The sequence below is a fragment of the Anopheles marshallii genome, chromosome X (assembly GCF_943734725.1).
Source record: "Anopheles marshallii chromosome X, idAnoMarsDA_429_01, whole genome shotgun sequence".
NCBI lineage: Eukaryota > Metazoa > Arthropoda > Insecta > Diptera > Culicidae > Anopheles > Anopheles marshallii.
The window spans coordinates 3,227,882-3,240,821 of record NC_071325.1 but is presented as its reverse complement, the minus strand read 5'-3'; the positions used below and the strand labels follow the sequence as shown (position 1 = coordinate 3,240,821).

The 12,940-nt window shown below is 43.7% G+C and overlaps 1 protein-coding gene across 1 annotated transcript; it reads right to left on the bottom strand.

Moving 5' to 3' along the window:
• Positions 1-336: 336 nt before the first annotated feature.
• LOC128713907 (fasciclin-1) lies at positions 337-5,335 on the bottom strand. The gene is made up of 13 exons (XM_053808816.1): positions 5,174-5,335; positions 2,942-3,074; positions 2,684-2,871; positions 2,485-2,618; positions 2,311-2,407; positions 2,048-2,231; positions 1,802-1,962; positions 1,563-1,717; positions 1,398-1,488; positions 1,104-1,330; positions 875-1,034; positions 621-765; positions 337-554 (listed from the first exon to the last, which is right to left on the bottom strand). The coding sequence occupies exons 1-13, from the start codon at positions 5,333-5,335 to the stop codon at positions 337-339; spliced, it is 2,055 nt and encodes a 684-aa protein (XP_053664791.1).
• Positions 5,336-12,940: the final 7,605 nt, after the last annotated feature.

Sequence of the window (12,940 nt, the reverse complement as noted above, 5' to 3'; positions counted from 1 at the left end):
ACACTCCCTGCATATAAACTGAGTCATCAGTGACGAGATTCTTGAAATGCAACTAATTTGTCTTAATACATTACCACTATCAGATAGAGAGATAGAGAGAAATATAGAGATACTTAATAACATCACTATCAGGGTAATGAACAGAATACGAATTCGGTACTACGGTACTACTAAGGAGAGTTGCAGCGCAAACCCAAATATTTGGCAACAAAATGACAGTTCGAGCCGCTCCGTACGGAATGGCCCGAGCTCGCAAGCAATAATCCACAAACCGGTATCCTCTTCTGGCCGGTGTGCCTTATAAATTGTTGACCGAACTCGCACCAGCCGTACGCTTCAGAACGTTCCAACCGTTGCTACTAGCATCGCTAATACTGTCACCACCAACGTTAGTGCTGTGCTGCAAAGCAGAACCGGGCTGCCGCCGCTAGTGATCATGTCGTACTCGTGCACGAACGGCGCATCGATGACGTGGATCAGCCCGTTAGTACACTCCACATCGGCACGAAACACAGTGGTCCAACGGCCCGTTTCCTTCCACTGTATGAAGAACCCTACGGTGTGAGCAAACAGTGTGTGAGAGTCTATCCAGCGTGTGTGTGCGTGTGAGCGTTACTTACGGTTGTCTTCCTCTTTGACGCGTATTTGCAAACTTTCCGGGCCGACCGTCGGTAGAATGAGTGAGTCATGAGACATATTTCTCAGCTCACCCATACTGAACACTCGATCGGCAACGATAAGGTGATGCTCCAACACCAAACGTGACTAGATATAAGCATGCGGGAGAAAGAGAGACAGAGAAATTATAGTTTATATTGAGATCTTCTCCTCCTTTTGTACTTCGTTCAGATACTGTTATCTGAACAAACAATACCTGATCACGGTTCCGCACAAAGTCGTCGAGATTTGCAGCCGGATGTTCAATAAACCACTGGATCCAGGCCTTGTCCCTCGGTACGAAGTAAGTAAATCGCTTGTTGGTCATGTTTAGCTGGTCGTTAAAGTGGTTCAACTTTCCAAAGTGATACGTAAGGCTGGAATAGAACGAATGCGATTAGAGTACTCATGCGCCTAGCTGCCTAACGTGTGGTCCGGTGGCATACTTCAGCATTGGATCCGTTTCAAGCTTTTCCTGCACGGTCATGTACGAGACGCCGAGCATCCGGTCGATGATGTGGATGTAGCCATCCTTCGTGGCAATGTCGCCCAGCACCAGGGACGCATTCACACCTCCACCTTCGACGGTGACGCTTTTGGCATGTGTGGTGCGGTTTTCGTTCAGATTAAAGTATATAAAGCGCCGACTTGTCATTGTTGGAATTTGGTAAATCTGCCACGAACGAACCAGAGTTTGTTAGTTAGTTGCCGGCTGATACGTGGGGGTTTTCAACACTTACATGATTCTGGTTGTTACGCTTGATTTTATCGATCGTAATGGCATCCGGCACAACGTGCATCATTAGCACCTCAAGCAGCTTCTTGCGGTTACTGGAAGAGGGGCAGAATACAAAAGGAGACATTCAATAAGTTTACAAATCTTCGAATTCTCGAAGCGGACATACCTCATGAAGTTTGTTTGCATCATCTGAGAGACAGCGTCATCCTGCGGTACGAAGATCGTCATCTGGTTCATACCCCGCAAGATGTTCAGGAAATCTGGCGCAAAGTCCTCAATGAGGTCTCGAAATTTGGACCATAGTGTGTGGCTGTTATCCTGCTGGACGAATCCCAACAAAAAGAGAGAGGGAGAGACAAAGTATTAAACCACCTGCTGAGGTACGTTAAAGGTGCAACTATCTACCGTAAGCATCTGCACACCGTGCATGTCGACAATGACCAGTGGTCGGTGTATCAGATGCACTACACCATTCGCAACCGGGATGTTTGCTTTAACGATTTCCGCTATTACCGCACCGGGTGTGAGCCGAGAGTTGGAGTACATCGTGTTGGATACCACAAACACTAGAATTCAAAATGGCGGACCAAGGAAACGACGATATCAGTAAGTCTTCATTGCGGCCGCTGTTTGTAAAACCTATTTCTATACCTCGCGCATTCTTTCCGGTGTCGTGCCGGAAGAAGGTAATCGTCACCCGCAGATCATCCTCAAACTGGAGTGTCTCCAACGCTTGACCGTACGGTGCGGGGGTGGTGAAAATGGCTTTGTTCGGTATAATATGCCCATCAATCACGCGCTTATCCACCATGCTCAAGGTTGGGTGCGGAGGTACCTGTAATCGGAGATTAAATCAATACAGTGCCGTCGTTGGGGCAACTCATTTGGTGCTGTGTTCCCTCTCCTGCCCTCACCTTGAAGCCAGTCTCCACCGGTATGAAGAAGGTAGAGATGCCCGGTTTCTTGAACGCTTGGTCCCGTTTGAGGTTGAGTATCTTCTTCCGGAACGATCTGCGGTGTGAAATGGTGACGTGAGCGCCAATCCCCCTCACGGTTCCCAATCCCGGTCCCCAAATTTCGATGCTTACCTTACCCGGTGTGGCTCAATGTTGATCGCCTCCACGCTCTGCAGGAATCCCCAGGCATCCGGGTTGGGTGTATCCAACGTTTTGTTGAAAACCGTCGTTATAGGCGTCAGGACGTCGTCTATAATGTGGAGTATCTGTACGGTGGCGAAGCATTGGTTAGACACCTGCCGGATGACATCAGCGCACGGGTGCCACCTACCTGTTTGTAGCCGCGGGTGTTGGTAAACTCCATGTTGGAGCGCTCCCGTATAATCTTCGCACTGTTCACGTACAGATCCTCCTGCATGCCGCTCAGCGGGCGCGTTCGGGTGATGTACAGCGGCGTACCGTCGTCATTCAACGAACGCACCGTATCGGCGAGCTGCGATAACCGTAGCGGCGTGGACGCTGCACCAGTGTGGAAGGATATCGCGATGCGTTAGTACAGGTAGCGTTGCTGTGGGATTTTGGAACTTACACATGTGATAGTTCAGGTGCGTCTTGTTGTTGAGGTAACGCTGGAAGGCTTGATTCGTCGGGGCAAATATTGTCAGCGAATGGTGGACCAGCTTCGACATGGCTATTTCATCTCGCTCAATCAGTGAGTAGAACTGAAACAGTTTAATATCGTATTATGCGAGAGCTTTGGAATACCTCCTGAGGTAAGAATATCTCCTCTTCTTTAGCGACACAACAACCTCAAGATGGCTAGATCTGCAACTTCTAGCTATCTTTGACTTTATCTACCCTTAACTGGAGAACCTGGATAGAAGTTTGAGTCGGTCCTGTCCTGGGAAGCAGCCACTATATATCTTGAGGGAATCAGCCTGAAGTTATGTCTAAATATCCCAAAACGCCATTTTTTCTACGGTCAATACAGGCTTCGTCACAGTAATAAATCCAAAAGTAGTAGCAGTTTCACTGCGTCACGATGTCATCTCATCCCGGACTGAGTTACTCATGCCACCAATTATCGAGATGTCGCAAAACGGGAGCAGGAGTAGGCCTCTTTAACCTACATCGCTTACAACGTACGCTTTATTTTCCTCGTAAATAGTCCGTCTCCAGTTGTGTGCGTGCCATTCACCACTGAGGAAATGATTCGATAAATTCCCCAAACGCTGCTAGTGTCTTAGTGGTTTTCTTTTCTTGGTCTTTTTTGCAGCATGGAGACATTCAGCGGAAAGGACGTCTCCGACCGTAACCGAATCGGTGGTGCGTGAGTGTGCGTAAGGAGGACATTCTGGCGCCAACGAATTTACACCGAGACGCGGCCGGTCGCTAGCGGCAACCTAGATGGAAAAAAAACCCTCACTGATGTTGGAGGTGAATGATGGAAATGCCCACTCACGTCTCACATCATCCCTCCCTGTCCTACTGTAGATACAGTAGTAGGTATAGGAATAGATTGTTGGACACATTTTTTTTTTTGCACACGTCAGGCGACAGCGACCAAGAGGGAAAGCGATTGAAGCACGGACGCTAGGGATATAATGGGACCGGGACGAGAAAACTATCATGCCTCACACAGACACACACACACACAGATGGTGAACCACCCCAACCGAACCAATTTCCTGCCCCTGGTCCCGTGCACCCTTAAATCCTGGGCACATGAAGTTGGCGCCAACTTCTCGCCACGGCAAAACCAATAATGAAACACAAGCCGACGACGGGGTTGGGTTCATTTTTTGTGTGCGTTTCCCGTTGTTGCAAAATAGCTTCCCCACCTCCCCCGTTTGGCAGGGGTTCGCTGCTTTGCGCTGGAGGGAACATCGATACACCGTTCCTAGGGTGGGGGGGTAAGTTCATGGGGACGTTCGCATTTCATTCGGAACAGGAGAAAAGCAATTTAAACGATGGTGTGGTGATTGTGGCCTGTCCAGGATCAAAACTATCCTTACCCCCGGTCCAATCACCGTTTGCTGGAAGGGGGGGTGGGGGGAGGCGCTTGTTTTTAATACAATCGCGTGTATCAGCAACAAAATGGGGTCGCGCAGCGCGCAAAATTTATTCCACCCCTTCCGAAGGGTTTTGCTTACCCCCAACCCCGGTTGACTCATCCGGCGTAAGGACATCGCTGGGGCGAACAGCGAGGGGTGTTGGTGCGATTGTGCAGCGCGCGTGAGTCACCCCGCTGCGAGGCGAGATGATTTGCATTGATTTTTGTCTATTTCTGTACCCTAATATAATCGCACACACACTGCATAAAGCTTCCACTCCTTCCCTTGCCGCATCGACCGTAGTGTTGAGTTTAAAACACTCACATCGGTTTTGTGGATGGCGCGCGTGAGGTGCTCATCGAGGATGGGGTGTCCTTTGCGAGAATTCGGGTGTTATTTCCGACAACGGCAAATGCAATAAAGCGTAAACCGTTTGGGTGGATGAGGCGCTCGTATCTATCGATCTGTGTATAATCTAATGATTCTTGCAGCACGGCAAGCTGTTCCAATTTTAACTCGCGTCCAGTATCTGGACGAGCGCTTCGCACGGGTTGAGTTCGGCTGGGGTAGGGGGTAGCGTAACTATCCAGATAGCGATCAAACATCTCACATTGTTGTTGGACATCAATTCTTGTTCTATTTTTATAGCTCCTAACACGTTTACAACTATTCTCGGTGTGCCTGGACTAGGTGGACGAGGTTCGTCGCTTTGAGTTTCTCAGAATTTCAACAACTTTGCAGGTCGAAAATTCTGGCAGGATACAAACCTCTGACAAATCTGGATCATCTCTCATGCGCGATTCGAGCGTAACGGACGAGGAGCGTGACACGGTCCACACCGCTGGCAAAAGTTGAAGGCACGCGCTGAGGAAGACCAAGTACCGGACATACTGGCCACCCCGGAGGCTAGTCGTCGATGCCATCGCCATATTAACGATTTGGGGCTGGGCAGTGGCCGGAGCTTAGGGTAAGTGTTGTTGACAGCGGGCGATCGTGGATGATCGTGGATTCTGTTGATCTCGACGGCGGCTCGCCTTGGTGGGTGGGGGTGTATTGGTTAGGCTGCCATCTCGCCACCCCGAGAAAGAACCAACACTACTAGCACGCGCAAACACACAGCACGAATCGGTAACCGGTTCCCAGCGCCCCCAACAGCAACTGAAACGGTGGCACAACAGGAACGAATTTCCAAAACCCCGTAATCACGACCGGATACGGGACGGAAAAGCCGAAAACACACAAATCTTTGAAGGGCTTCTTCGCGTTTCACTTGTCTGTCTTGGAACGGGGAAGACGTGCCGTACAATGCTTTGTTGCTGCGGTTAGACAACAACACAACGGCAGCAAAAAATCACACTTGAGCGGGCGCGGTCAAGGAAAAAGAAAAACGGACGAACAGGTTGTTTCCCAAAAACCCTGTGGGGCTTATGCCGCGCAAGGGCTGCGGTCTACGGCTACGGCCACACCAGAACGCTTTCGTCACGGATTAATATACGCACAACCACACTCTAACAATGCTGTTGGCCTGTTGGGAAGCAAAACAAAACCACGGACACCGTTCCGTTACGCACACCCGAACGCGGCGAGCGATTGAATCGAAATGGTTCGACGCTTTACCCCTCGGTGCAACGCTACGCTTTGGATGCTCACTATGCGCTCACCAACACAAACAGGTTTGTAGGTATGGCTTTCCACCATTTCTCTATTATCATTTTTAATGTCTAAACATTTTCTAAACGGTGATATTTTAATTTATACAAAAAATAAAACAAAATTACTTCATAAACTATTTCACAAAACTGGTGTATATTCATTAAATTCCTTTTTGTTAGCTGTAAGTTTGTATATCCCACTGTACGCATGGCCACTCGCACACATACATAGTACGAGCAGCTTCAAATCGCAAGCGAATAACCCGCGAGTGCACCATCCGCAGCACCAAATTCTTATATTTAACATAAAAGCGTTGCCTTTTTTCAATATAAAATTATTAGTTTAAGGTGCCAAACAGGAAATAACGGCTACGTTTCGTTGCGTGAAACAGGCAAAAACAAAGCAAACCAGTGCTGGCCCATGACTCATCAGCGGCACATTCGAAATTCCGCACCGCACACAGAACAAGCTTTTGCCCGAGCTTTCTGAGCTTTTCTTTATAGCAACAGAAGAAAAAATAAACATCGATCGTTAAAGAGATGCAATTTTATTTTACCTCATTTAGTCCGGTTTGAAATTGTGTGTAAATGAAACTTCATATTAATTGATTTGATTCTTTATTCGTGGGTTCAAATAGTCTGAAAATATGCAATCAATATTTTTTGTGTGAAACATACTTACGAGGAGGCAGAAAAGGACGCAAAATAAAACAACCTAAGGATATATGAAGCTTATCTGCAACAGATTCAATAAATCTATGAACTGAATGCATGAATCTGAATCTCTATTCCAAAAGGTCATAGATCGTCAGATATTCATACATTGTCAGATTGACAAATCCTCAGATATTCATGAATCATCAAGACGACGAGCTCAAAATTTAACTTCCTGTGAGTTCCATATTTGTTGATTATGTTATATCTAAGTTCGATAAATCCTTTGGTCTGATTGTTAAACTTTCCTGGGAATTTAGAGACCCTCTCTAGCTGAAGGCTTTATTTGTTGCAGGGTCTGATCCACCTTGGACTCCTGTTAACATTGTCTCGACTGCGATAGTCTCAAAAAAAATCTAAAGTAATTTAACTATTTCTCAAAGTAAACGAATGACGCCACACAACAGCACCCACCCTGATGGGTTTGGTGTTGAGCCATTTTCGATCGTTTTTGCTTACATTTTATTTGTTTCCTTTGTTTTGTGTGTTTTGTTTTTTTTGTTTGTTTTTTGTTTTTACCATAAACATTCGATAGTGAATAATTTAAAAACGTTCACGATTGGTAGCGGGGGGGGCGATGTGTTTGCCTCAATTGCAGTATCAACGTGGATCTCCTTACACCCCTCGTCCTGGCAATCCCCTTTTTTTGTCGAAGCGAATCGGAAATTGGCTTAACATAAATAATAATAATAATATAAAATGAAAACGCACTATGCATGCTATTGCGCGGGAGGGGTGGGGGGCACACGGGCCGCCCAATGTACGGTTGCTATGGATGATTATTTTTAAACGCGTGCATGTGTCTGTATGATTGCTTCGCATGTTTTTCTTTCTGTTCGCAACCCTTTCACTATTTCCTTTTTGTTCCCCTCAATGGGGGGTTGATTAGTTTTTGTTTTACTTGTCCTTGCATGCGACTACTAGCGATTTTCTGGATGGTTTTTAACTCCTTTCCTTGTTTGAAGATGGTCCGTCAATGCTCTAAACAAGCTGTACTAAAGCGAAAAAGCATCTTTTGCACTTCCCGTACAATGTGATGTATTCTAGGGGCTTCCGCGGCAACGATAAGCATAACAAATACAGCAGCTCCCCGCATTACGCTAATTTTTGGGACCAAACGGTCGCGCATTTCCTTGAAATATCGTTCATACTTCATATTGGAGAGATGAAATAAGGACATGTATCAGGAGCCAGAGAAAATTTCGCAAAAAAATTGCGTGGAACTAAGAGGAATTCGTATGTTTATCATATATTTTTTTACACAAATAACTAATACACACTCCGCTTATTCTGTTTTTGCATTGCGGCTCCAAGTTTGCAGAATTCCTTTGATTATCTTTGAGCTGCCATTTTTCGAAAACATCCCGTACATAGAGTATGACGTATCGCGGGGAATTGCTGTAGCTAAAATTGATTGTTTTTGGTTCCTCCTTTTTTAAATACAGAATTAAATTTAAACGGTAAGCAATACGACCTGAAGAAATTTAAACAGTTGTCGCACAATGGAACACAAATACAAAGAAACGCAACGGCCCTACACGCTACTGTCCTACACGGGGTGTCACATTGCAAATGGGCAGTCACTCTTGCCAGCATTGCCGCTGAACGGATGATTTGATGATGTGATTAAAACGAATTAAAATTGATGTCGTCAAACCGCACCCCTCCCCCTCCCTTGTCAACCGTTCCTAACAAGCAGGACTGCGTCGTTGTCCAATTGAGCTCCGAAATGGGTTTGGGTCGAATCGTGGTTACTGTTTTATTTCGTTCCACAGCCCGTGCTCGCGAACGGAAAGATTTAAAGCCGTGGTAAGCGTGCGGCGGATGGTAAGATTGCCACCAACGCGGTTCGTCGTCTTTATCGTTGGCCGTCGGCTGCTGCTTACTTGCGCTGGTTGAGACGCGCCTGGCGTACTGTGGAGTGGAGAAAGGATCGGTATGAGAATGCTATCAGTATCACCGTGTAGTGTATGCAGCGCGGTGCATTGTAGTAGTAGGGTATGCAAAAAAAACAAACAAACAAACAAAAAGAACATATCAAACCGAGTTATTTTGGTCATGCGGATGTCAAACAGTACGGACTTAGTCGAAATGTCGCTAGTAGAGTTGCTACTGATGTCTGAGGCGAACAGACGAAACACACACATTACTCTCTCGGCACACGCACAAGTGCCAATAGTTGTTCAAAAGGGTCGACATCTTATACAGGGCGGACAGGTTAGGCTACATGCTCATTTTCCACTACAGCGGTTAGATGGTTTTGTGGCGTTTAGTTAGCGAGAAGAGCAAGAGAATTGTTAGACGCTACTGTTATTTTACTGCACTCTACTTGGCAGTCGGGCTAGTACGGCACACAGCGAGTTATTAGATTATGGCAGATGCAGCAAGTACAGCCAGATAGAATCAAAAAAAGAGAAAAAAAACCTCATACACACAACCAGCAGTTTGTTTGGACAGTGGTGGTCTGTTGTTCTCAGGGTTCCCAGCGACTGCCCGTCGATCGGGCGGGTGCACATGTTGACACGACGACACACGCCGACAGGTAGTAGAGCATTCGTCATCCGCACATACACCGGCCACGAGACACAACCCCGTCACCAGACTGGGAACCGGGACCCGCACTCTACCAAACGGGGGGCTACACACGCGCACACACCATCAAAAGACGCACAGAGGCGGACATCTTGACGTAAAGGAAAGTGATGTGCCAGAACGAAGAACCACACACGCCGAACACGTTTCTATACATTCAGCTATATTCTCGACTGTTTCTTTTTTGTGTGTTTTGTTTCATTTTAACCCTTTTCTGTTCTTGATTTTCTCTCTTTCTCTATCTTTTAAGCCCTCCACAACAAAATCCACAAAAAAACAGGAGGAGGAACTCCAAAACCCACGCACCCTCACAGGACGTTCGTAATTTCTATTCCACTTATAATTCAATTTTTAACTCTTTTCAATTGCAATATATATATTCAACGCTATACATATATGTATACATAGGTAAGCGGAGGCGCGAATGAGCGGGAGGAAATTGGGGGACAAAAAAATATTAAAAAAACAAAAACAATACACAAAAAAAAAAACAATTCCCATCACGCAATCGCGTGCTAATGGGTTTGATGTATGTGTGTGTGTTTTTTTACGCCACCTGTCAAATGTGCGAAGGCGGTGATTCCACTTTAAGCTCGACTTCAAGCCGAAAACAGGGGCGTACAACACGCTACGTACTCCACTGACAGGTGTCGGAGGGAGGAACGGAAGCCTAAAGCCTATTTGGTTACTACTTATGTTTTTTTTCTTCTATGTGTCTAGATTTATTTAACACACACACACTCACACATAAGCCTTTTATTTGACAGCATCGGTTCGCTTCCTCCGGGGGAGCGATGGACGAACGTTTGCTGCAATTGCTTAGACGGCGGTGTGGGTGTGTGTGTCGATGAGTATTACCGGTACAAAAGGTAAAGAAAATTGAATACATTGATGAACGAACATGGCGTTTGTTACACTACCTATACACAATTAGACAAAACAAAAATATGAAATAAAAGGCAAAACAGTTGAGTCTCTCCTACAAACACTCCCATTTTCCTTCGCTTCCTAATCCTCAATATTCTTTTAATGAGTTTTATGTAATGTTATTTATAAATTTATAAACTTCCGATGGATAGAAACCATATTATTATGAATGCTACACGCAAAGGAGAGCATGGTTTTTAAACCTTTTTTTTCAAATAACAATTATAAAACGAATAATTAAGATCCTTTTTTTTTTGGTTGTGGAACTTTTGTAAAGCGAAAAACAAAACAAATCATATGAAATCTTTACTACACTTTATACTCTCCCTTTCTCTTTCTCTCTTTACTTCTTCCTCTCTCTTTCTCTCGCTACTTTTCCTATACGATGAACATTTTAAAATATTTTAATTCTTTTTCTTTTAATAGTATAATTTTTCCTTCACCATCCCTACAGATTTGCCTCACTTCAGGTTGAACCCCACACTTCGGTTTTGTATAAAAAGAAAACAACTATTTTTCACACTCTGCCCCATATGCAACACCAAAGAGGCATTTTAAGACAAAGGTGAAAATGGAGCCAAAACGAATGGATGCGAAGAGATTTTTAAATTGAAAACTCTGTCTAAAACAATTCAAGCGGTGATGAAAACGTAAAGTGAAAATGCGTTTTTTGCTTTCCATAATTGTAACAAAATCATCCAAGAAATGACCAGTTTGAGGCAGTTTTTAAAGAAAATAGCATAACAAAGACGTGTTTCTTTGCCTTGTTTTACATAAAACCCTATCGAGAGACTTGCTACCACCGAACACAAAATGTTCCCACTTCACCGCGATGTTGCTGCTCTAAATTACATTTTTCGCTATCTTATAGTGTGATCTTCGTGCTGTGTTCGGGATTTTGTTTCAAATAAAACACAATTTGACGTTTTGTTGTTGGTCAATGTCCAAACAACGGCGAACAAACAAGAAAACAATGTAAAACCACAATGACATGGGGGCGTGTGCGTATGTCGTGATACGATGGCGAAGACGTTTTTGTTTTGAACCCCGCCCGGGAAGAAATGTAAGAAATAAAAAAGAAGAAAAATATATAAATATAAATCAATCGATCAGAGTGCACTCAAGGAATATGAAAAAAAAACAACATGCCGGGAAAGAGAAACGAGAGAAAACAAACAAAACAGTAAACCAAAAAAAGTAACAAAAGAAACAAAGGGGTAAAAGATAAAAGAGAAAGCAAATGGGAGAAGATAATATTTATTAAAGAGAGTAAAAGAGAACAAAGAAAGATAATAAAAATAAAACACAGGTGAAACAACCAAACGAACGCAAGCCGAGATAAGAAAACGAACGCAGATTAATAATCGAAGCGAATTAAATCATGGATAAAATGGTGTAGAACAACGCGATAATTAAGAAGTAAAACAGCACAAAACAAAAACAACAAAACGGAACAAACAAGATGATAGTTTTTTTCTTGGGAGGGGATGGTAAAAATGAAACCACAACAGTAAGAAGAGCGAAAATTTCTCTCTCTTTCTCTCCCTCTCTTAGAACGGACAGCCAGAGTTAGATGGATGACAGCAGGACAGTTGGTGAATAATTAAGAAGAAAATGCAGCTGACGAGGAGAGTAAAGAATTCTGACGGGAATGTTCGAACACTAAAAATGGAAATGTTAAAATAAGGGCGCATGAAAACGAACGAAAGTGATGGCGAATGGTGCGAGAACAAAAAGACGGATGGTGGAGGGGTGGGGGTGGGAGCGAGCTTGTTATTGGAAAATTCTTTTCCCGTGATAAAGTGATTGGGTTGTGATGTGGTGAGTATTTCTTTGAGTGTGTTTGAATTGTTTAAATAATTAAATTTTAACGCATGATTTGAAAATAACACATTAAAACGAAACATGTTGAAAACCAAAATGAAACATGCAAGTACATATTGAAACATGTAAGAAATATTTCAAATAAATTAAATAATAATGTAGAACAACACTTACTAAGAACAAGTAAAAACCAAACAACAATTACTAAAAAAAATTGTGTAAAAAGTATCAACAAAACGAAACCAACAAGTTATTAGTGCTTAAACCGTACCCGTTAATCAATTGAAAGTCATTACTTCCGTAAACTCGTAAAAGCTTTGGATAGAAAACGGTCGCCGCATTTCGTTTTCGATCGAAAAGCGCAACTTTGATCGAAAAATGAAAGTAAAGGTAGAAAGTTTTCTCTTATTACCAAATTTGTTGCATTTGGCAACAAACCTTGTGAATTATGCATGAGACATCAGTAAAATTAGTCTATTAATTAGCTTTTATGCTTAATTTGCTTAATTTTTTTTATTATTTAATTTGACCTAATTTTTTAAATTTAGGTACGGGTGCGTAATAAACAGTAATGCTTTTTGGGATGAGTAAAAATCAAACCGGTTCGTTTATCAAAGGTTTGCAAAACAGAATAAGAACAAAAGAAAAACACTTTGAAACAAAACATGCAAGTAAGTGTTTGGGGGTGAAAAAGTAGATAAATGATTAAGTCGTGTTACTGTTTAATGAGCGGACACTCAGAGTAACTCCTCAATAGGTAAGTGTAGCACAGAGTGGAGTGGATATATTAAAAAAAATCCTCTCAACAAAAAGCTGCTTGCCTTT

Coding starts and splice junctions, on each gene's coding strand:
- LOC128713907 (XM_053808816.1), bottom strand. CDS start 5,335: ATGGCGATGGCATCGACGACTAGCCTCCGGGGTGGCCAGTATGTCCGG. Junction 1,489..1,562: donor ATGCAAACAAACTTCATGAG/GTATGTCCGCTT, acceptor CCCCTCTTCCAG/TAACCGCAAGAAGCTGCTTG. Junction 555..620: donor CGTCAAAGAGGAAGACAACC/GTAAGTAACGCT, acceptor CTCACACCGTAG/GGTTCTTCATACAGTGGAAG.